The 25627-nt window shown below is 40.2% G+C and overlaps 1 protein-coding gene across 50 annotated transcripts in view; it reads right to left on the bottom strand.

Moving 5' to 3' along the window:
* The window catches only part of KCNMA1 (potassium calcium-activated channel subfamily M alpha 1), a 424339-nt gene extending 410450 nt beyond the window's left edge, over positions 1 to 13889 (bottom strand). For 29 of the 50 annotated variants that reach the window (XM_038141601.1, XM_038141602.1, XM_038141617.1 and 26 more), the window contains exon 1: positions 13002 to 13716. In XM_038141601.1, coding sequence (XP_037997529.1) covers positions 13002 to 13310 — 309 coding nt within the window. In that variant the 5' untranslated portion in view covers positions 13311 to 13716. Of the gene's footprint in view, positions 1 to 13001; positions 13718 to 13740 lie in introns of those variants that run through there. The other 21 variants (XM_038141636.1, XM_038141625.1, XM_038141612.1 and 18 more) reach the window with 6 other exon arrangements.
* Between the last annotated feature and the right edge of the window lie 11738 nt (positions 13890 to 25627).

The raw sequence follows: 25627 nt of genomic DNA, 5'->3' as shown, positions 1-25627 counted from the left end.
GGCCTACTTTCTCCACTAGTTTCAAAGTCACGCCAAAAGGGCCAGGCACCTGCCCTGATGAAATAGATTTCCCCAGAGACTGCACATTAGCAGCCTTCTCTCAGACTCATGCGCCATAGCACAGGCAATGACACAGAAATCATGTCAAAGTGGTGCCATAATAAAATGGGAATGTGTGCTGAGGAGCCCTGCCAAACTAAAACCCTGCGCTGCGAGCAGACACCGCCCGTTAATCTCTTCACTGCCATTTCTTTTCTCATCTAATTCACTTCTTCCCAGCATTTATACTGCTTACCTTTTCATGCCTCCCAAAACAGGTAATACAATTCAATTTTTACAGTCATTTTTACATTCCTATTCCCACTGATGCAATCACTACCTTGAAAATATTGCTGAGAATTTAAACAAGGTAATTTTGGCAACAAAAAAGTCTGCACAGAGATTTTGTATTCTTCTTATACAAATTTGGGGGCAAAACTGAGTCGGCACCATACCTTCCATGATTTTTGTTTTGCCTAACAGCTTTCTAAATTTAAATGATAAATTATTTTTCCGAAACTGACTTCATTTCATTTTTGTTTCAAATGCTGTCAACCCATTTATTTCCAAACAAACCCATAAAGGGAATGGTGTGTTTCTCACATGTTGGACTAAATACATTTGCCTTTTATTAATAATGAAAAATAAAATTATTATTTCAGCAATGTAACAGAAACAAGCATTTCAAACTATCTCCTTAACCTTCGGATTTCAAAACAAGATTAAACAAAAAGTAAAAAGCCTAACAGCAAGATCAGCCTTCTGATAGCAATATGTCCCAAAGAACCTGACATGTTATATAATGCACTATATGTATTCTTTGGCTCAGATTCTTTCACCTGTTCTCCCCTGGCATTGCTAGCACTACCAGATGGATCCATTTTAGATTTAATTAATTTACCCTGTCTCCTAGGATTTCCAAGAAGTAAAGCACAGACAAGAACCCTGGTCCTTTCCTTTCTTGGATACAGAAAAAGAATCTAGACAGAGAGAGATTTTCCTTTTAAGAACAGACTACAACATTCACAAATAAATATCTCAGGAGAACACGTGCTGCTCAAAGAAGCTAAAAATAGTAAAACCAACAAGCATATGTTTAACTGGGAACCTTCCTAGAGCCTAAAAGTAACATTATTCTTTAAATCCAACGTGGGTATGGGAACTCAAAAACTGTGTTTGATTTTTTTTTAATGGCAATGAAGCAAGCATATTCCAAGTGTCTGCATATAAAGTGAATACCATGCACTGCTTGTTGAACTAGACAGAATCCCTCCTTCTTGTCATCAGCCTTCATTCCCTCCACCACTTTTCTCTTCTTAAAAACTCCTCAATATACTACAGGTAAAGTTTCATCCCATCCAAATTAGAGCCTTTTTTTTTTTATTCCTTTTATTCTCTACTCACGTAAAAATAAATCTTCACAGGAACTTGGATCGGCAGGGCAACTTGTAACTAACTACCTGAAGCTCTTTAAAATAGTAATTGCCCTAAAGGACTCATAAACTACATTCCCTTCATAAATTTAACCAAAGGGGTGAGTAGATGCATGTTAATTATATCATCTGCTTATCTTATTCACTAGGTTGCTTTACATGGGCTGGGACAAATCAGTTCTTTGACAGTCCTCCTCCTCTCCTGGCTTTCTCCTTATTATCTGCTTTTACAGCGTAAGATGCATGGGGCAGAGCATTGCCCCTTGGCCAAAGCTGGTAAGAGGATCTGGCAGAACTAAGCCAGCAAAACCAGCTGGCCTCAGCATACTACAACAGAAAAATAGTTCAGATCTTCTAAATTGCTAAGCCAAATTCTGAAGGCACAGTGCTCCTTGTATAGGGTGGAACATTTCACAACTATATCCAGGAGCTCCAGTAATGAATTTTCCCACTTGCATAAAATGCTACAAAAAACTCAAGCTTTTTAGCCCTCTAAACAGAACTTAAATGATACAGAAGCATTGACACACAGCACAGGAATTAGTTTTACTTAAAATGTATCAATACAAATCACAAACCAGCTTGCTTCACTTGAAAGTGATGCCAATTCTCCAAAGTCTGTCTCCATAACAGATACACTACACCTCTGATACTAAAGCATTTGCACAAAGTTTTAACTTCAAATGTCACACAACTAAACAAGATTTTTAGGTTTTCGCCTTCAGAAATCTGGTGAGATGCAGAGCATTAACTCGACTATATCATCTAATCAAATGCTTGAAGCCAGTGGACAAACAGAAACAACCTATAATTAAATTCTGCAGAATACAATGATTATTTTTTAAAATATCTTCTATAAATGTAGCATTTGCTACAAGATCTACATTGAATTAAACTTTTTTTTTAATTTAAAATAATTGGTTTGTAAGGTTTAGGGCTTGTTTAAAAAAAAGAATGAATCACAGATGTTCTGAGTTGGGAGGGACCCACATGGATCATCAAGTCCAACTCTTCCATGAATGGCCCATACAGGGATTGACAACCTTGACAACAACAACCTTGGTGTTAACACTGCACTCTGACCAGCTGAGCCAGTCTCAATGGCTTTAATCATCTAATACCTTAACTTGATGGTCTTACAAACTAGTAGCAAGCAGCCCAATCAACCCAAATAAACTGACAATGTAAAACCAGGCATCCACCACCCAAGGGGTGGATGAACCTATAGGGGTGAAGAACCTATAAATGCACTTTAGCATTTATACCCACAAGACTAATTCAACCCAGCTGCAGGGACTTCAGGCCCATGAACAGGTGGAGCAGATCAGGTGTGCTGATGGAGCTCATCTTCCTACATAGCCTCACCTGAAGGGAATTCACCTAACCACACTGGGAAAGCTGGAGCTTACTTTCAAAAGTTGTCTAGCTACATGCTCCAGTCAACAAAACCCTATGTGCAAAGGACACCCTGAAATTGACATTTAGCATGGCAATAATGGAACAATATCTCTTTTTAAACCTTTTAGCATTCAATTTTTATCTATTAAACCATTTCTACTCAGTGAAAAGGCCTTAAAACCCATAGAAAGGTTTAGGATGTGGAGCTACCACCACCTACCAGTCAACACAGCTCAGGTACCTTGCAGCAAGTCTCACAGTATTAAAGCCTGGATTTATTAGCATTTTCAAACCAGCACCTCAAGATAGTAAGCCCAGTATAAGAAAAACTAAATTAAAAAAAAATTCTGCTGTGACAAAACACTTCACTTGCTCTGACAGATTAAATTTGTGTTTAAAAAAAAAGTTGTAAGTGATGCAACTTAACTTCAACAGGCATTAGATCAAATGAAGTATGGTTTACATTACCTTCATACCACATCATAAAATAGATGTAAACACTGCAAAATGCAGCTTGGACAACTTCACAGAAATCATCATGCAATCAGCTATGCTCTAAAACAAACTGGTATGCCCCTACATTTCAGAGCACTCAGGAGCAGCACAGCTAAATGCTGGATGACAGTCTGGAGCACTGTCAAGCACCCGGTCACCTCCAAAACACCCACCCACACTCCTTAAATTAACTCACTTTGCAATGTGACCCTCCTCTCAACAAGACTCAGTGACACCCTGGATGATCATTAATGAAGGATTTTATCAATTAGTAACTCAGCAGGTTTACTTTCTTGCTGCACCTGATGCAAGTCTGGAGTCCCTTCTGCAGTACCCTTCAGCTGCTGCAAGCAGAAATCTTCAAAAATGATTATTGTATTTATTTGTGTATAAAAAGCAAACAGACAAGCCTATAACGTTCTGTGTCTGCTTTTTTGTTTAAAAAACAAAAGTAAAGTAAAAAAAAGTAAAAAGAAAAGTAAAAAAAAGTAAAAAGAAAAGTTTAAAGAACACAAAACCCAAAGACAATGAATCACATGGACAGTCAATAAAGACAAAAGTTTGTATACAGTTTTATTAAGGCAACTATAGCTACAGAAATGATAACATTTTTTTACATGAGAGCATGAAAAATTATTTTAACCTTATTTTTATTATAGTTATTTCCAAGAGCAATCAGCTCAAAATATATATATTTTTTTATTACTGGGTATGTATCAACCTCTTAGCTAAAAGAAAATTAAAATTAAGACTATTAGATGTTACTGCAAGAGACAGTATTGCTTTGTAGAGCTTTAAAACAGTGCATAACTTCACAAACACTAAACCACACTCCCCTATATATATATATATATATATACAGAGAAGCCAGGGGATTAAGTAAACCCAACTCAAGTTCAGAATATGATGTGTAAGGTCAACATTAAATTAAAAAAAAATGTTCATGAACAAACATCTAGATAGAGAAAAAAGTTTTCAAGAACAATACCTCTTTCTGAAATGAACTGAAACTGACTGAAATCAATTCAGATTAAGACCTTATTAAGATCTTAAATAGAGATTTTGATGTGCAAACAGCTATTTTGTGCAAGTGATGCAAGTTCCACATATTAACCTAAATAACTGCTGTGTATGTTTTCTTTAAAAATTATGTATAACTTAATAACAAACATAATACCAGAAATTTGAAATAAGAAAAAGCAAACACTTTTTTATGTCATTTCCAGAATCATTCAGTTGGCAACACAAAGATATCACAGTTTTCCTATTGTACATATCATCCAGGTTAACATTAAGACTTGGTCACTAACATCATACAGACAGAGCTAAAGCTCCACATGTTGGACAGCATTTTCCACTTCTATAAATTAAAATTTTATTATATGCTAGGGACACATTCCAGCAAAGCAACCAAACTTATTTTTGCAAATATCAAAACCATGGAGTTTTTTGTGTTGTTTTCTTTCAAGAACAAGAGATCTATAATACAAATTCAGCTCTTCTAACAAAAAGACACCAGAAGTTACACACCTAAGGCAGTGTCAAAGGAGGAAAACCAGCGTTTAGTCAGGTAACATTTTGTATGGCTTTAAACCAGAAGCCAGACCCATAAAGGGTGAAAGAAAAGAAGGAAGCTTATAGCTGAGAGTCTTAAGTAATATGAAAATAATGCAAACAAAACCAATAGTCCCCTGTTTCTGATCCTGAAAGAATCAGAAGCCTTTAGGTGTAAGTGTACTGTGTATATATATAGTATAAGAAAACTAACACCAAATGCTGGAAAAACTTCCCATATAACAAAACCAATCTATGAAAAATGCATAATCAAAGCATTAAAAAAATCCCTCATGGGAAAAAAGGTTTGCACCACATGCAGACAGACTCTGCAATATTTTCTCCTACCTAAGCTGTTCCTGTGACTAAAAGGAACAAGGAGATTTTTGTTCTTCAGTCTTCAAAACCCAAGTGGAGTTTGTCAGCTTCTTTATGAAACAATACTTTTAGTATGATAACCTAGAAAATGCAAGAACATCACAAACCTTCTCTCTGTTGATCTGCAAACTCACTTTCAAAAAAAAGTGAGTCTAAATCACTTCTAGCCAAAGGATACACCTTATTTGAAGCATCTGAAGTGCTCTACACCAACCAGGACCCCTATAGGTCACAGAGTACCCCAGTACGCCATTCCAAGTAATTTCTGTCCTGCAGAATGTCTGTGCATAATCACAACTAAAAGGAGTTAAACAGTTTATACTAAAAATGCTATATATTACGAGATGCTTAAACAATCGTTCTAATTAATTTCTCTTGATTTTTGCAATATTAACGTCACCATTTTCAAACTTTTTTTAAACGTATCTGTATCAATGTTTTCCCTATACTTAAAATAGAAAATTAATCCAACACCAGTAATGCTAATCTCACTACTACTAATAATAATAGTAATAGCATATTAAAAGTGAGTCACCTTTTTAGTTAAAAAAAAAACAGAGAGCTAAGCACTAGATAAAAGTGTAAAAGTTACCATGAAAAATGAATGAAATATACCCAAGTATGCCAAAATATTTAGTCATCATTTTCTTGGACAACGGGGAAGCAAAACTGTAGTATAAATTTATTATATAAAGAGCAATAAAAAACCAACACAGTAGACCTGTATTTAACAGTTACAGTGATAAGCTATTCAGTTTTTGTGCGATGCTGCAATTGTTGACAAGGTTACAGTACTCCTCTCCATTTTTGTGTCCTAGTGCTGACGAGTTCAGGGTATTTCCTCCACTCTATGTCACCAGTTCTGATACTTAACTCAGGTAGTGAAGCTCAGGACATGCAAAAAGGTTTCCAGGATTCAGGGCTGCAGCTGCATATGGGTCTGTGCTGCAGGTGATCCATGGGGCAAGGGACCTCTGCCAGTTCCACTAAATGTGCACTTACTGCAGTTCTAAAAAAAGAGCCAATATTTACCATTGTACACATCAGCTTGCAGGAGAAATGCCCTTATAGGATACTATCAGCCATTCAAGCACTCAACTTTTGATTCCCCAGGGGAGCCTGGCAGAAGGTATAATTCTTGACTGGAATGGAAACATACCATGTGTGACTTTTAAATATTATGTTTCTAATGTTGAAATCTCAGACATAATGGCCATAAACCAAGTAAATACAACTTGCTACAATTAAAGAAAAAAGCTTTTAAAAGCTTAAAATGTTAACATTAGAATATTATTTTTTAAAAATCTGATTCAACTAGGACACTGTGAACATCTAGGCCTGAGTCCAAAGCCATTGAAGTTATTAGGACTGCTTCCCTCTATTTCAACAGACCTTGGATAACTCTCTCGTTTCTGTACCTCTCAAACAGACAAATACATGCAATACATCATCTCAAAGCAAAGGAACTCAACACATTTCAGTGGCAGCACATTCATTTAAACAGAACCATGTATACTATATATGGAAATGAAGTGTTCCTCTCAAAGATGCAAACCCGATGTATTCTCGGGCTATAAATACCACCAGGATTCAAAATGGGCCCTTCCTGACCAGTATGTCTCTGACAGGCCTGGAAGATAGGTGTCATTCCTTCTCATTTACTCAGACTCTGCTGCTTTTCCACCCTCCACTGTCACCCAAGGTGACCCATGTGTCCCGGACAAAGTGCCCACACTGACAAACCAGGAGGTCTAATTTGGAACTGGTGTATTTAGCCTTCTGTAATTTCGCATAAATGCCAGTGTAGTCTTGTGATCTAGCAGAGTTTTGCACTCACTCCCCAGTCAGGCATTGCATTCCTGCAACGAGCATGGAGCTGGACTCAATGATCCTTACGGCTCCCTCCCAGCCTAAGCTATTCTATGATTCTAAACCTCCAGCCATGTAGCAGCATATAAACCCACTACAGAAACACAGCTTTTTAAAGTGTAGCTCCTTTCCTTTTGCCACTAAAATCATATGTGCGGGAGAAAAATATTTTTTAACCATTAACACCCACACATAATGTTTTAGCTATCTTTCCCTCAGAAAACCTCCACAAGCTACATTCACTGTGCCCTCCTCAGACTTCTGATAATTCACTAATTTTCATACATGTAAAATACACAGTTTTATGCAACGTGACAAGGTATGTTTAGTAGAACCAAAGGGATACCCTGTTCCCCAATTTCATCTAGTGTTATTTTCATGTTTATACCTCCCCAGCGACTGCTGCCCTACCAACTTCACACCACAGGATGCCTTGCTGCTGCTGAACTACAGCCTGATCCTGCTGAGGAATTATCACCAGCCAGCCCTGAAATTCATATAAACTTTTGTCACTCTGAACTGGATTCCACATAAGAGCCAATCTCAGGAGGAACACTTGACTGCTGCTCTGTGCTGCACCTGACTGGAGATTACAGCTTCTTTTCAGGATTTGTCCCAGGAAGGACACTCAATGACTAAGATTCACAATCTACTTTCTTGCAATAATACAGGGCATACTAGTACCATCATTGCTGGTTTTAATTATAATCATTAGATCCCGTCCCTGCAGAGATTATACTTAGGGCTAGTGCTCTCTAAATGTTCAGTCTTTCTGTCTCTGGGGCTGTAAACTGCCCTCATTCTGCATCCAGAAATCCCAATGCATCAAAACTGAGTACATGGATCAGTGTTACTTAAAAGCTTTTTGTTTGCTATTACAGGCATTTCTTCTATTGAGCTAAACTGGAAAAAAAAAAAAAAGTGAAATCTAACGGTTTTCAACCAGCACTTACGGATTTGCAAATGTGAGATTTTAAAGTTGTTTTTGCATACAGATGTTCTCCTTAAATGTATGTGTTGCAAAGCCTTGTAAATAAGTATGATACTGTACCAAAATAACGTTTTGGCTGAAAATGTTTGGTTTACAGGTTAAATCCTTGTCTATGCATTCTCTTTTCTGCATGCAGAAACCTATTTTAGCATGTGTTTATAAAATGTGAAATCCTTTCTAAGCTCCAGAGAGCCAGAAGTACCTTCCTTTTCAGAGCATGGAAAAGAACAGCATACAGCCCTCCACACCAGCACCTTTCTCCGCTTGTAGAAACGCCACCAGCAAAGGGCTGCGGGTACCTTTTCTCTCAGACCTTGACCTCTCCACCATGGCCACCTCTCAACTGGCAACCTGTCTGGTGAGGCTCTCACGGAGTGATTGCGTGCAGACCACCTGACAGCCATGGGACAGGAAGGACTGAGCCAGGCTGTGCATGTGACCGAGCAGCAAAATGCATTACACTTCCCGCTAATCCCTTGAGCCTCCCAGTTGTTCATCGTACGCTGCTGCCCAGCTCATCTTCAAGAGAGGCAAGGTGACGATTCCACGCAGAGATTGAAATGAAGGGATCTCCTGAATTATGTGCCCACACGTGTCTTCCAATGTACACTTGAACTTTTCTCAGCAGATAGCGCCTCAAATCCTTGTCTTTATTTGGAGAGGATGTTTATGCAGGTATTGCTCAGAAACCAACAAGCCTCGCCCACACTAGAGCCAGCTTGGAATGAATAATGCTTGTTTTACGGACACCTTAATTTTTTCCACTTATGAATTTTCTCAGGCTTTAGAATTCTGAGTTGAAATTCTTAACTTTTCAAAGAAGACTTCTGCAAATATTGTATTTCCCGCAAAACCAGATTTTTTTTGTATTCAAAACAAATGGGAACCTTGCTTGGTTTCTACTGAGTAAAAAGCACTGTGTAACTTACTACATTTCAGAAATATGTAGACCAAGGTCAAAGAAGACTATTAGGGCTTGTAAATTCAGGCTAACAACTGCTACCTATAATCATAATTTCATTTGATATGTGTACAAGTCCTGGGTTGTGGGGAGGAAAAGCTCTTCCAAAACACTGAAAGCATCACAATAAGGATGCATTCTACCTGCTAGAGCCCGATGACATAAGGTCCATAAGAGGTACCTTTCACTGGGGAACCAAGGAGCAGCAATAAAGGCTCTGGTATCATACTCTTCAAAAGGAAACAAATTCCATTTGATTCTGCACTGACCAGCTCCAGGAGCTGACTGTGCCCCAAACCTGTGCTCTCCCTCATTCCACTGCTCCTTCTTCATGGTTTTAAAGTTTGTTCAAAGCCATAACCGATAATGTCAGCAGAAAATGCCCTCCAGGAGCATAGAAAATGGAGAGGCAGATCCATATAATCAAAAGAACTATAGATTGTATAATATGCATTTAGCACCTATGTGTACATTACCATGCATATTTATTTTTCTGCTGTCACCACAAACAAGAACAACTAATGTCAGAGTCCAACCCAATGAAATTTAATCTCATATTCTACTTTTCATACACAAACAGAAATTAGTTGGTCAAGGGAGAAAAAACAAGCAATGACCAGACAAGTTCTTTAGCAGTAACTAAGCACTATAAAAAATGTAGATGTAAACACTGAGAAGAAAAACAGCATTTTTCAAGGCTGGTTGCAAATAGACTGTAGCTATTTTTGAAAAATTGCATCTAAAATTATATACCATATTAAATAAAGGAATACAAGGGCTCTAATAGTAATGACTGTCACACTACATGAAACACTGACAACAAAAGTAAAGATTTACATTTTTGGGCAGTATTTTTTTTTTAATGGCAATTCACAAAGCAAGTATGGAGCATGAAAATCCCAAACTTCAACAATCAATTTTAATACATGATTAAGAGTCATGTTCTCTTCGTATACAATTACATAAATTAGATACAGAATTTTAAGGGACAATATTGATGATTCTGTTAGTAGTTTTAATATTCTTGACTTACAGTATCTTGACTTTCTTATCTCCAAGGGAAAAAAATTAATGAAATTTGATACCACAAAGTAATAAACTGTTTATATCATAGTTTTAAATTCCATCTTTAAATTAAATGAGTTGAAGAGTGGGACGCTCCAAACAAACCACACTCTAAATCCTTCTACGTAGTCATTAAAAAGTTTAACATCCCAAATAATCATCGACAAATCTGTGGAAAACAATGTCATGCTTAGAATATAGCAAGGAGAAAAAAAATGAAACTTTTTGCAGTTCTTTGCAATAACAGATACAGACATGAGTGTCAGCAGAGTAACTCTGAATTATTCACATATATATGTGAATTATTCAGTAAGAGGCCACAGAAAGTAAACATGAGGGAGATTTCTTTTAGCTCTCTCACTGGGACTGCTCTTTATGTAGATAGTGAGATGATGCTGGACAGCCCAACTCCCCTGCAACCTGTGGAGCAGCAGAAGAGGCAGCACAGGAAAGCTCCTAACAGGCAGAAAACTTCTTCAATCCTGCAGTAGGAGGAGCTACTTCTTCCAAAACTGCTTTTATACCAGGCCCAATAGAGTCAACACAGCATATACATGCATTCACAGTTCTGTCCAGCAGCCTCAGCAGCTTTTCCCAACTCAGCAAGCAACAAAGCATGTGCTTGATAACAGCAAAGTTTCAGATAATTCCAGTTGTTACTTCAGTTAGCCTTTATACCCTTAATACTAGAAAAGTATTTTGCAATAACTAGTTATAACTAACGTCCTTGCATAGGCAGAATTCCCTCCAATTCCCCATTTTATTGTGTAAGGAATGCAGGATCAGCCCTTGAAAGTTCTTCTTTGCCAGAGTCTTTAAAATCCTTGTAAGTGGAACAAATAGGATCTAAAAGGAGACATATATCTCCCCCTACCTGCAGAGCCCTTTATCCTCCTGCCCCAGGGAATGACACTCATGAACTACTTCAGTCTCAAAGATGAAATAAACTGAAATCTAACAACCTGCCGTAGCCATAGCGCACCAAACTGTTGGGACTGAAAGTGTTTGAACCCCTCAACAAAGCCTGTTACTAAACTGCCACATTTAGCCCAAGAGGTTTTAAAAACAATTTGCACATATATTTCTATACTGGTTAAGAAATGATTGATCTGCTTTAACTGACTGTGTCCCAATATCGGACTATCTGACCAACAGCACCCATCAAAAAAACAAGGAAAGAAGTCTGCGTACAAGCCTCTAACTTTTTACTCTCTCAAGGGAAGAAGTGCAAGGTAATAACAAGGTAATAACACGCAGATTTTTCCTTTTTGTCAAGATGCCTGAGAGCCTTTGTAGATTCCTCTCATTCTGTGGAGGCAGAAATGCTAAATACTCAACAAAACCAAAGCTTAAGTCTTCACTACTCACCCTTCCTTGAAAATTGCCTTTTACTGCTGTAGCAAATAGTATCTTATTATCCCAAATTCATTAGAGCTGTGTCATCGTACCTGGCTAACACCTCTCTAAGAAAGTTCAGGTTTGGTTTTGAATGAAAAAAAAAGCTTATAGAAAAGTACTGCTGCCTGATAGGATTCCTGATGCTTAAGGCTGACTTAAAAGCTTTTATTCCTTAAGTTTAGCAATCACTCCTTCCATAGACAGGCCAAGTTCTGTAAGAGTAAAACTGTAAGAGTTTAACTTCCAACTGGAACGTGGAGGTTCATTTAGGCAACCCAAACTACACAGCAAACAAGTACCATAACTTCTCATGCTCTAACTTTGTTCCTGGTTTCCCCTGAGTGCTGGGCCCTCCACAGAGCTGGTGTATGCACTGTGTGTTTAGGGAGGAGGGGACAGGAGAAAGGGGAAGACAGCTCACTGTACGTCAAAGCAAACCAGCAACCTAGCAACCATATATTAAAAGGTGTGTGTGTTTTTGTGGGTGTCTGTGTGCCAGGAATAACTGAAGCAGATATTATTCCATTTGTAATTCAAAAAATGTGAAAAGGGAAGGGGAGAAACTCCAGTTGCTGGTCTATTTTGGGGTCTGTCAAAATCCACTTTCACAATACAGAGTGGTAACACTTACGATCTCATTTTTCGTAATCAAAAATGAAAGTCTGGACTTGAGCAAGTTCTTAGCTTTGGTTTGAAAATAGACCCTTCAAAGCAGAAGCTGAACTTATTTCACATACTATGCGTTCTTCCAGCTGGAAATATGCAAAAAATCAAAGGGGCAGAAAGGCTGCCTCAAAGACTTCACACTTAACTTAAGAGAATACTTACAAATGTACAGAATACTTCCAGATAGATACACTTAATTTAACAAACAGAAATGTCAAAGATTTTCAAGGAATGGAACTAGCTTTATAAAGATTCACTTGAGTGAGAAATTTACCCTTTCAATTTTGCCAAAGTTTCTCATTCCACAAGGCAACTGAGAGTTTAGATCAGGATATGCAAGCTCCCACCCCATCATATGCGGCCCCAAGGGTGCATGTAAACTTCTGATCTGCACCGTCCCACTACACCAGCATGTGCCTCCCGACAGGGTGAGCCTCGCACACCAGGTGTAACTTTCATGGCACCAGAAGAAAACGAATGAGCCCCTGCGTGGCGTGAACAGAGAAAGGGGAACGGGGAGGCGCCTGGGGACGGCACCCACCGCCTCTCCCTCCAGCTACACTGCCCACGTTGCAGCTCCCGGCAGCCCGTGGCAACCCTAAGCCAAGAGCAGCCAGCACGTTGCCATCAGCGGCCCGCCGCCACCTCTCCCAGGTGTCCTGGTCTACAAGGCTGGGTTCCTGCTCCTCCTCACCACCACCGCACCAAACCATCACCGGCAGCAGGAGGGGAGGGGAAGGGAAGGGGGAGTTACCTTGTTTTTGACCCCGCAGTGGCAGCAGACAGTCCACAGGTACTTGAGGGTCCTCCACAGCAGGATGATAAACAGTCCCCCAAAGAAAGTAACCATGGATGAGGCGAGGAAAGCCCACCACATGCGCTGTCCGCGGCTATCGCAGGGCACCTCCATGGTCACCGGGATGATGAGCGCATCCATCTTGGGCACATTGACGGGGGAGGAGGACGAGTCTGTGTTGAGATTGTTGGCGTTGATATTGTTACTCATTCTAATGCCGCTGCCGCTGCCGCCCGGGTAGGAGCCGCCGCCGCTGCCATTTGCCATAGCTAACAGCGAGCCGGGCGCGCAGGGGCTTCCGAGAGCTCCTCCCGCCGCCAGCGCCCCCCAAAAAGCCCATCACCAGCCATATTGCTGCTGCTGCCGCCGCTGCTCAGCGGGGAAAGATAAGGAGAGTAATAAAAAATAAAAAGCCCCCAGTCAAAACAAACAAAAAACCAAACCAACCAACCAAACAGACAAAAAAAAAAAAAAAAAAAAAAGCAGGTGAAGAAAAGCGACCGCACAATTCGCGGGTCCCTCTCGGGAGCCGACTGGCCGGTGAATTCCGAGCGTCCTCTTTGTACGGCGAAAATATTATTTTAAAAAAATTAAAAATAATAATAAAAATATAGTCTCCTCCTCAGATTCCCACCCCTTCCTTCTCCCGCATACACAGCCCCTACCCCGCCCACCCCCGAAAAAAATCATCCACCACCACCACAAACTGATGCCTCTGAGCGTCTCTCCAAGATACCCAGCGCTGCGACCCCGCTGGCCTCAGCGGGGATCCCTCACTCAGCCTCCGCCGCGGATCCTCCCGGAGGTGGTCTGTTATTATTGTTATTAGTCTTTAACTTGTTATCAGCGATACTCAGTCACCCCCCTCGCGCACCCTCCTCCTCCTCCTCTTTCAAGTCCAGCCCCTTCCTCTCTTCTTCCCCCCTCGGTGCCGGCAGCAGCCTCCTGTGGCTTCTAATTCATCCTCCGCTGGCCCATCTGTGCGTGCGCTGCCGCTGCCGCCGCCTCCTCGCCCATCCTTCGGGAGCTCCCTCCAGGGCCCGGCTGTCGCTCAGGCTGTTGCTCCCACACGCGCAGCGGCGCCGCCGGCTCCCGCCCCTCCCTCTGTGCCGCCGGGGGACGCGACGGCCCCGCGCCCGCAGCCGCGGCCGCTCCGGGGGCGCATCAAAGGCCCCGCGGGCCGGGGGTGCCGGGCGGGCCGGGGGTGCCGCGCTGCCGCTGCCGCCGGGAGTGGGGGCGCCGGCTCAGGCGGGCTCCCGGCGCCCCATGGGCAGCGCTCCCCGCTCCGCGGCCGCTCGGTCCAGCTCGCGGCGCCGCCGAAGCGCCGAGCGCCCGCTCCGGAGGACGGCGAGGCGGGAGCGGGAGCTGTGTGCCGAGGCGGGCGCTTCACAGGTGGCGGCGAGGCGGTGCCCGGCCGCGCCGGGGAGCTGCCGGTCCAACAAGTCCCGCCGGCCCTGGCGCGTCCATCGCCGCCGCGCCGCGCTCTCCGCAGCCGCGGTGGGGCGGGGGCAGGCGGCAGCGGCCCCCCCGCGCCGGCCGTGCGCGGGGCCGGTTCGAAGGATGTCATGACGCAGCGGCCAACGCACGGCGCAGTCACGGCCCCGGCCCCCGCAGCCCCGCCGGGCCCCCGCGCCCATCGCCCGCATCCCTCGCCCGCCGCGCAGCGCGGCACCGCGGCGAGCGCGACCCCTCCGCAGCGCGGCCGCAAGGGCGCCCTCGGGGGCGGCGGGCCCGGGGCTGCAGCCGGGGGGCAGCGGGGGAGGGACGGAGGGAGGGAGCGGGGCGCGCTCGGGGCTCGCAGGAGGCGGTTGAGCTGCAGCAGCAGGTGCCCGGGGATGCGCACGGCGCGGGAGGGGGGAGCTGGCATGGAAACGCGCTAAGGGAGCGTGAAATAAACATCGGGGACCGCGGCGTGGGTTTTTCCGCTGAAGACATTCGTGGCTCGTCTTTAATTGACACGGCCGAGTACTGCAAACGCTCCGCAAACACGCCGTAAATTGCCGCACATCCCAAGAACATTCCTGAGTTTAACCCTTAGGAATATAAATAACAATTTAAAATGACACCTTCGGGGAGGGTGGGGGTGAAAGGGGAAGCCAGCAAGAAAATCTGGATAGCCATCTCCTACTTTTTTTTCGGATTCACATTGAAAAGCAGATAAATTTATATGTCTATATGTGTATTCATTTATACATAAATCAAAATCTCCGTTTGGCACATGGTCTGCTCACTGGGTTGTCTGTGCAAAGTATTATGCAGATCCTCTTGACATCTTTCCAAGGGTAAAATACAGCAGCCTTTGTGTGCGTGACATTCCCCCATCTTATCTAGTTGCTATACCAGCAGAGAACCACCATTATGAAATAGTAATCTCTTAACCTTTAGTAGTAATAGTTTCTGTTTCTGCATCTGCCAGGGGCTTGTTTGTTTTTGTTTTCTACTTAAGTGAAGGTAATGAGATTTTATTAATTCCCAGAGCTTTTTATGGGGCTCTCTAACCCTTTCACCCGCACTTTTTTCATGCACTAACTCCAATGTTTGTCTGACTGTGAGTTGATCATCAGGACTCTTTCCAGTCTGCCTCTCCAAGGCTTCCTTTTTCCAGAAGGGTTTGATAGGGGCCTCTGAGTAGAGAAGGCATTAGATAATGATATGGAAGTGTATTCAGGTAAGAAAAATGCTACATTACTTTTTCCCAGAGAAAAACGGTCAGTTACGTAGCAGACCTGAAGCAGGCCATTCCAGGAGACTGTTGTAATGGAATTTGGTTGAGGATTTCTAGATGCAGAAAACTACTCAGATTGAAAAGAAACTGCCTGTCACAGCTGCTACACGCAAGCCCAGACTGCACTGCCACAGCTGCTGCCCCCTCCCATGCCTTTTCATTACCAACCCTCCCCACAGCTAGAGAGCCACCTGGACTGCAAAGTGTTGCCCTGACAGGATCACACAACCTTGGGTCCTGGGCTCAGAACCTGGTCCTCATGGTCATTTGCTTGGCATTCTTGTGAGGAATACTCTTTTCACAGCTGCACACATACCTAGGGATCCTTTTATCCATCAGCAAACACCAGAAGTGGAACAAGGGCAGGAGCATCGATACACAGGCACTTGATGTCTGATCTTCACAAGGGCCAGGTACTTACAGGCACTCTTACAGCTAATAGAAACTACAAGCCCTGTGTACCTTGAAAGATGAGGACAATCAAGAGCAGCTGCACAGCATATCCCAGGGAAGGCTTTTGCATAGTGGAATTTCTTCCATATTCTGGTCTGGCAGATTACAAGAACTGAGTCTCTGAAGCCATGGCTGTGACATACATCCTCTCTCTGAGAGGGCCCAGAAGATTTGACAGAGAGGCTGCAGTCTGAAAATACATTTTCTTGCTTTTTACATTCAGAAGGTACAAGTTAAAAAGTATTTATTGGACTCAATACTGCTGCAGCTGAGCAGTGCAGACACTTTTTTCACGAGCACTCCAGATGCAAACAGGATTGTTAGGCACCTCTAAAATATCATCCCCTAAATACTGTACCCACACTTACCAAAGATGGTCCTAAAGAAAAACTCTGACTAAAGCAAAGCAAGTGCACCACAAATGTAGTCTGTATGTTCTAATAATTTGATTCAAACATGTTCACACAGAGTTTACATGTAGATTTGGACAAGGATAGGAGATTTATTGTGATCACTTGTTACATGCTGCTTTTAAGTTCTGGTGCTCAAAAACTGTTTATAATCCAACCAACACGTACAGTAGGAGTCCTAGTATATAAATTTCACACTATATATCCAGGGGAAAACATTTTGTTTTATCCATGTAAACAAAACCTTTATTTACATAAATATGGCTCAGCTCTACAAATATTTACTATGAAACTCACACTGAAAAGTAAATATTGATATCAATTGGTGAGTCTTACCTTACCAGTTGAAAATTTCCTTACTAGGAAATATCTGCAAAAGACAAAACAAAGTAGGTAACTTTGTATTTTGTTCACCTATTCATTGACAGAGGTAAAAATGATCCTTAAATGAATATCCCTTCCATTAAGTTGCACTTGAGCTTACTCCTTTATGAATAAAGAAAGGCCAGCTTTCCAGTGCAGGCTCTATAAAGCAGAGTTTGAGAAAGCCCCCTGGTGCTGTATGCTTCATTTACTGAGGCAACAACTCCATTTCATGTTGCCTTCAGACTAAACAAGATTATCAAGCTCTGCATCCTGGAGAGATCTATTCCAAACAGAAAACTTCAATGGATTCGTTTTCAGATCTGTTTTCTATTTAATATTTCAACACAAGAGCTCAAAATTTATTTGGTTAACAGTACTATTTACAGAACATAACAAACACTGTGCTGACCTGTGTTTTTCCTGTTCTTACCATGTAGCATAGTCCAGGACACAATCACGCCTACTCAATGTAATTCTGGAGGATTTGGTTCCAGAAAGCAGTGTTTTAGCAGCAAGGGAATGATTTTTCTTTATGTAAAACAGTTCCCTCTTGTGGATATTCTGCGTAGAGTATCACAGAAGTATTTAAAATATTCATCAATCCTGGATCTTTGCAATTAAAATCCCCAACTCTGTTCATCAATTCTCCAAACCCTTTATCATTCTTGGTTTTAGCAATTAAATATGTGAGGAAGAACAAGCTATTGCATTTAATCATAATACAACTTTTCCAATTCCACATTATCAGTAACAAATTATTTAATAAAGTGCAACAAACATAACAAACTAAATAAAGTTGCATAACTGTACCTATATGAGTCAAATGCAAATCACAGTGGGACTTTTTATTTTGCTTATATGAGAAAACTTTCCACACATTCCATTAAGAGAAACCATGATTTAAAAACAATAAAAAGATACACTATATAAAGAAAAGAGACAGTAATAGCAAAGCAGTCAGGGTTTCCAAGGATCCATGTCCTAAGTACAGAAGACAAAGAAACTCTGGAATGATAAATCTTTCAATTAAAACTAGAGTCCAGGCAAGTGGCACAGCTTCACTGGTGACACAGTATTGCACCAGGGATTAATTTGGCATGGCAGTTAGAGGAAAAAAAAAAAAAAAAAAACAAAACCATGAATGGAGTAACAGTGTGAAGATTTATGTGTTCTCTAAATGATGACTACATTATACAAAGAATAATTTTTTTCTTAAGAAGAGTAATGTGAGAGAATAAATGTGTACTTCACAGTTTTTCCTAAAGGCATATATGGTCTAACTGAATCCAGGGAAATGATAGAAAACATTTGCATGTTATTATCTTGAGGGAAATATTATATTTAAAAGGGCTAAAAGTCTTTTTATATACCCTAAAGTTGTTTAGCACACTGTGTTTATTAAATGGTTATATATAAAACCTTCCAAAACTTTGATTAAAGGTACAGAGTAAATGTTAAAGGAGCAGCTTAAGGGTCAGTAAAGGTATATACTTTCCAAGGTTAAAAAAACCCAGAGTTCCAATCTTTTGTGTCCAACAGCTTCTTTCACGTTTTTTGTTGTCCCTGTAGAATACACCACTGGGTTTGATGTAACATCAGTAGCTGTGGCAGGGCAAGCATTTACACACAGAAATAGCATAAAATAATAATAAAAAGTACTTCCAGTCAAGAGGCTAGGTTTGTGTTTCTGAGGTCAGTGGGGCACTTGGTCTTGACTTCAAGTGCTGGAGACCCAGTATCAATCAGACTTCAGATGTCTTGCACAGATGTCTTGCATAATTAATTCTGAGCCTCACTTTAATACTATTGCTTACTATTCCTACTTTTTCTTGAGAACAAAGTGAAAAATAATACATTTGTAGTGATTAGATGGATACTGGAACAAAATCATATCATGAAATAATTCTGGGATTTTTGTTGCAATGCAAAATGTTTGCTGTCTGAGATGCTGATGTAAAGCACATAAGGTTGGATCTACTGTCCTTGTATTAAAAACTCAAATGAGGAAATTTTAACAGGAGATTATACTAATATGCACATAACTATATATTTGTACATAGCAAATTATTATCTTCAGCATTTGCTTTTTTCATAGAATTTAGACAACCTATTTCAGCATATATTAATTGAAAATTCTGTTTAGTTTACTTTCTATCTGCCCAATCCCTGTTCAAAGACTGAAGTACATATTTAGCATGATAAAATATTGCACACTGTAACAGCTTCTTATCAAAGTACTTTGCAAACAGGAATATATTCAACCTCATCACATCTCTCCGTAACTGTATACGTGAACACTATTCTTGGCAATGAGGTTATGTAACGATTTCCTTGAATTAGTTAAAACTTTTGTATTGAGATCTATTTTGGCACTTAACCCTGGCAAAATCCTCCAGCTGGCAGGACAAAGACATACCTCAGCAGAATGCTTTAATGGGTCACCCAGTCATTCAGAGTGATCATCTCCAGAGTATTGGAACCCTTGCTCTCAATCCAGCCAAGTAAAATATTAAAGAAATTCCCTTGTTCACGCTAATCCATTTGGTATGAATAGAAATTTAATACAAATTAATATTGCAAACATAGACTATTTTCTCTAGGCTTTTTTTTATCACTTTAATAAAGCAATTCTTCATATCCTTGTATTTTGCTTAAAAGTTAGACACATACATACTTCCTCATTCTTACCAAGTTTCCCAAATCACATAACTTTTGATTAGATGTGATATTTCTTGCCAATAGGATCACTTCTTATTGGAAATTTAGTATGGTTTATTCATTAACCGAATATTAACACATAGCTAGAATCTGAAAAAATGTGACAGCAAAATGATGACCTCAGAAGCAGTATTAATTAAGCCATGTTGGACGGCCTGAGGTCTGTAAGTACATTTAATAAATATGAATCCACACACTTGCAAGCACTCCTGACTACCGCAAACCAGAGCCTGTTTATTACTGTTTGTACTAATGAGATTTCCTTCCAGCCAGAAGAGAGTAGGAAGATATCAGGATATTCTGAAGACAGAATAGTAGCAATCACTCTTAAAATACAGACTAACAAAGGAGCTACAAAAATAGCAGTCAGCAAAATGGAAAATAAATCACATACATAAAAAGACCTTTAAAATATCTCTTTTAAGCCATTTGTTCCCCTTCTTCTGAGTGGGGCCTGATGACCAAACCAGAGAGAAGAAGCAAACCCTTTACCCTCTACCAAACGATGATGGCAGAGCGACAGAGAAGTGCAGTAGTGTGCAAAGAACCACTGCAGGGGAGCAGTAAGAAGAAGGAGGGTAAAATTTCTCCATGGTTTGTGTTGGGTTTTTTCAGTTGTATCAAATTAGGACAGCTATATCCCTCTGCAAACGTATCAGGGCAATGCCAGGACTTCTTTCTGTACAATTTTGGTTTTGTGGAAGCTCTCCAGTTCTTTGTATAAATATTGACACCCATTGGTCATTCCAGAATTTTCTAATGGAGCAATACAGGAACTGTATAGCAGTGCAGCAAATATATATGTGTGTGTGTATATATCTGTATCTATCTCCTGTGTGTGACGTAGCTATAACAACACAAAACAGTCAGTGTCCCCCGGTTTCCAACAGCAGTGTTCATGCTGTGGCCATAGCTACTATCTACAAGCACAGCATTCCAGAACTGCTCAGATATTGCCATAGTGATCACAAAGACAAATAGTAGTTTTTTTCTAATGGATTTAATTTGGAGAACTAAATATTTATTGCCTCATCTTTTATTTTCCATTCTTTTTACTTGGTATCTTGCATACTGGACTTGTGTAGGCCAGGTAGCTTTATTTGCTTGCTTCTAGGAACCATCTGGCTTTGACTCTAGATCCTTCTAAAGCACAACTAAAAGGCTATGGAGAGAAAAAAATTATCATTGTAAAATATAAACCCGCAGATGCCTGTTTGCATTGGACGATTCTTTTTTAAGTCCATCAGCCAACTTTGCCACGTGGCACTCACAGTGAGTCATTGCTGTCAGAGTCAGAGCCCCTACAATGGAAGCTCTGCCAGTCATTCCCGAAAGCAGCCGCCAGCCTTAACGTGCTGCAGAGCTCCAAAATCTGTTGTGTACAATTGAAGTGGTTTGGGGAGCAAAGCAAGAGCAGGACAGTACTGATGCTCTGCTCCAATTAGGCCAAGGGAAATTTTCATAGAAGTCAGCTAAATGTAAAAACCACGAAAAATGTGAAGATATGTGTCTGAGAGTGTGTGTGTGTGTGTGCGCGTGTGTGTTCTGAAACCAGCCTCTGAGAGGAACAACTCTGAGCACTAATTTGAAGTCCACAGGGTGTAAATCTGCTTAACACTGAAAAATCAGACATCAGATACCATACTAAAACCATAAAGGGGAGACCATATGTTTACAAGCAGCCACGCCATTTTTTTGCAACTCATTATGGCACTTACTTTGCTCTCCCCAGGATATATTCACATTTAGGAATGTGGAGTTTATTTTTGACAATGGCCTCAACATAATTCAGGAAGAGCAGTGTTTGCAATGACCTGCATTGCTTTCTTGTCTCTCACACTTGTCTGGAGGCAAATAGTGAGAACTGGCAATTTGCAACTGAAAATAAATTGGAACAAAATATATCTTTTATTATCAAACATCAGCCCATACAGTTTGGTTTGAAAAGCTGAATCTCACCATAATCAGAAGACACTAAGACACTTTTTCTCTTCCCACTACATAAGCATATATAGACCAAAGAGTTTTTCCAATAGGAGGATGAGATAAAACGCATTTAACACGCAATCCTGCAAAATGCTGAGCATTCCTGCTTTGATCCAGCAAAGCATTTAAACAGGTGTCTAATGTTATGCACAAGTAATCTCACAGAATCCTGTAACCGAGTCACATGTTTAAAATTAAGCATGTGTTTTGGGTCCAGGGTGACAAGGCTCGACACCTTGTATGATTAAGTGACTAGTAAGCTGAAGAGGTTGTGTAGGAGTCATGTCCTTAATTGCTTGCTGACTTCATCAGCATCTATATCTTACTGGGGCTGTATTTGCTAGCATGCAAAAGGTGACCTTTAATTCCAGAATTAATATAGCTTTTGCATTTTCTTTGCTGTTTGGAACTATTTGTTCTTCGATTAACAAAATAATGAAAAAATAATACCCAGCTTAGTTAAAATTTTTGAAGGCTCGGTGATTAACTGACATTATTTTTTGTACTTCTGATAAAAGATGAATCTCTGAAATAGTATTCTAAGGACATAATTTTCCGTTTTCTCATGGATAGATTCAAATATGTCCCCTCACAAGTCAATGGTGCTGCTAAGGATCAAATATGTATCATTAGTCACAGATAAGTGTCAAATGTCAGAGCTCTGCTAATGCAGCAGTCTTACATGCTGTACTAAGTCTGAAGCAAGCTATCAAATAAAATAACCTCAGGCTGAATTCAAAACAGTTGAGTTCAAGGCCAAAATGAAAGCTGCCTTAAAAATGAAGTATTTTCCAGCACCAAAAATATTTCTTTTTCCTGTGCTAAATTCAGTGTAATGTTGGGAAACCTAATAGCAACTGGCATAAAGGAAGTGCAGTTTTGACCTTCGGTAGAAGACTCTGGGCAATATAATAATGGTAGAATGAAGCTTTATTGACTGAATAGTTTCATATGCTGAACTCATGTTCATGGCTTTAATTTAATCCAATCTATGGGCAGATGTTAATTTCTGATTCCTCTCATAAGCTAATTGTAATTCAACCTATGGTCAAAATTTAGATAAGTTATTTGGGAAGATGCACAGGTTGTTTGTGTCTTATGCAGTGGGTGCAGCTTTGCCTTTGAATACAGGGTGGGTGCAGCTTTGCCTTTGAATACATTTTCATTGATGCAGTCTGTAGCTGCATCAATGAAGGACATGTGGATATCTAATAATAATTCACATGTGCATATCTAACAATAGTTATACACAGGGTAATTTGTAATCAGTGGAGCAATATCTTCAGAGAAAAGCATTATAAAGTATTTTCATAAATGTTCACAGGTGGATATTCTGCAGATAATTTTTAATTATTAATTAATATGAAGGTTTAGGCAATGGAATACTGAAATGTATTTAACTGTGAGATGCATTGATCACAAACCTTCCACCTATTCACCATCTCAGTCAAGCCCCATGCAAAGTCTCTGATAATACACTCCTGTGTATTTTATGACTTTATCTCACACAACAGGTTTTCCTAGTGTCTCCTCTACTAAAAGGAAGTTCACTGCTATACATGTGAGAATACATTATTGCTCACCTACCCTCAGTATGTTAGAAACTGATCTACGCAGTCTATTGACAACTGCAATGGTTAGAATATTTCTATTGTTTACACAGGTTCATGGACCTTGAACTTGATCTGTTTTTAATAAATTATACCTATTATTAAATGTATATATAATGTGTATTATATGTATAAATGTGTATTATAAAGCGTTACTTGGAATTATCAACTTTACTAAATTTATCATCAAAACTTTTTTCTCTGAATTTCCACAGTGTCAAATTTCTAGTGTTTTCTTTTTGTGTCAAGAAATGGGTAGCCTAGAACTTTTCAAGGTCTGTGAAGAGATGAAGCTCTATAATCATTCTAAGTCTCTTGGGATGAAGGCAGGTGAAATGCAAAGCCATGTAATGCGTTTATCTCCTACAATTAAAAAACCCCCATTGTTTTAAGTGCTAGAGAACACTACAGCCATATTAACATTATATTACATAGAATAACCAGTACTTCAGTGATATAAGTGTGGCTCTGGAGAAGCTCTAGCCGTACAGTATTCATGCCATGTTAAAACAAAAAAAACAAATTAGAATTTCAGGGGTACTTTTGTCCCATGGACAAAACCAGCTTACTATTACATTGATTTCCTAGAAGGAAATGCACTCTGCTTATAGCAAAAAGCATTCATGAAATGCTTTATCTTTTGTTTCATGAAAGATTCAGCTTCTTATAGGCAAGTAATTGTGAGTAAATTATTAACTAACAGCAACAGTGCCATAGGACGACAAAAGTTTGCCAAGGGCAGGTTAACATTAATGTAAATAAATACTATTTTCATAGACAATATTTAGGCAATATACTTCATTCATTCTGAATCAGGTTAGTGCCCTTTCAGTAACAGGCACTGGCAACTAATTAAGATGAGTTTAAATCCTGATTGATGTGTCAATGCAACACACTTCTGTATGCATTGCATGAATCACAAAGTAAAAGATTTACCCAGGCTTTCTCACTAGCAGTAAAGACATAGATTATGTCAACTTTTCTTCTTAAAAAAGAGGGCTTGTACTGCCTTTTCTCCTGGATGGTACAACAAGTGCTTTCTAACACAAACTAAAACATACAGCCAACCTTCCTCCATGTCTTAACTTCTCTTTTGAGAAAACACCCTGCATTCCCGATGAATAAATTCAGTATTAACCATTTTTAAAGAGGGAGTGTAATCTCTTCAATGTTCTCTGGAATAATATTAGGTTCCAGGAAATACTAGAGGCAGAGTTATTTCTTCTTTGGACAATCAGAACAGATTTGCTTACCTTCTTCAGCTTGGTCCAGCTTCTTCAAAACTACCATGTTAACTAGCTCTCACCTTGGACCAATAGTTCTGCAGGACAGAAACATCTTGTCTTGTCATCCCAGTCAAGAATAATAAAAATATCCCAATTCTGCAGCTTTTTAAACTCTTCTTGATGAAGAATGAGATCCTTATGAACTCAAGATACAAAGGAAAAGATATCCCTTAATGAGGATAAAGCTGAATGTGAGGAATCAGTGCTTTCAAATGCTTCTGCAGTGTGATAGATGACAGCCCTACCTTTAGCTCTGAGTGGGAACATACCAGGCAACATCCTGGTGGGGACAGGGGCTTCATGATAAAAATGGCCACTGAAGGCAAAAAGATATTCAAGTCTGAGATAGGGTTTTGAAGTAGCTGGTTACAGAGGAAATGCATGGTCATTTCAGCTGCAGTCAGATTTTTTTCCAGTTATTTTCCAGTATTTTAAATATTCAGACTGTCTTCATATTAAACTTAGATCCATTGGATGTGGGTCAATGTACATACCATTTCTTGTTATATTTTCCCCATGATGCCTAATATCTCTTGTATAATGGGTACGTGTGCTTGAAAACTAGACAGAGGCGTTTAAATCTCTTCTAAACCAGGCAATGTAACTATTAGTAGAAAGTACTACAGATGGCTGACTAATTGAACCATGGAAAGCATTATCACACCATTGCTCAATTTAGAACTCATTATTCATTTGAGTTCAATCTCATTTCATTACTGTTATAATTCCATATAAAATTAAATTGGGTTTTAAACTTACCCACCTGAGTGAGGTTATTTTGCAATTGTCCGAAGTACACCTCACTTCCAGCCAGTCCTACCAGACCACAGAAAATTATTATGTTTTGGAGTCTTTTTTGTTTGCTTTTGGAGTGTTTTGGATTGTAGCTTAGTTATTAGAGCAGAATCACTAGGCCAAGATGCACATGCAGCCTTTGCTCTGTGACCTTGAGCAAGCTACTTGTACTCCATGGGTCCTGTGTTTACTTCTGTACAAGGGGTACTGTGGGGGGTAAATATCTGTACAGCAC

Source organism: Motacilla alba, chromosome 6 (genome assembly GCF_015832195.1).
Source record: "Motacilla alba alba isolate MOTALB_02 chromosome 6, Motacilla_alba_V1.0_pri, whole genome shotgun sequence".
NCBI lineage: Eukaryota > Metazoa > Chordata > Aves > Passeriformes > Motacillidae > Motacilla > Motacilla alba.
The sequence above is the reverse complement of the archived record's forward strand: the minus strand, read 5'-3'. Positions and strand labels throughout refer to the sequence as shown.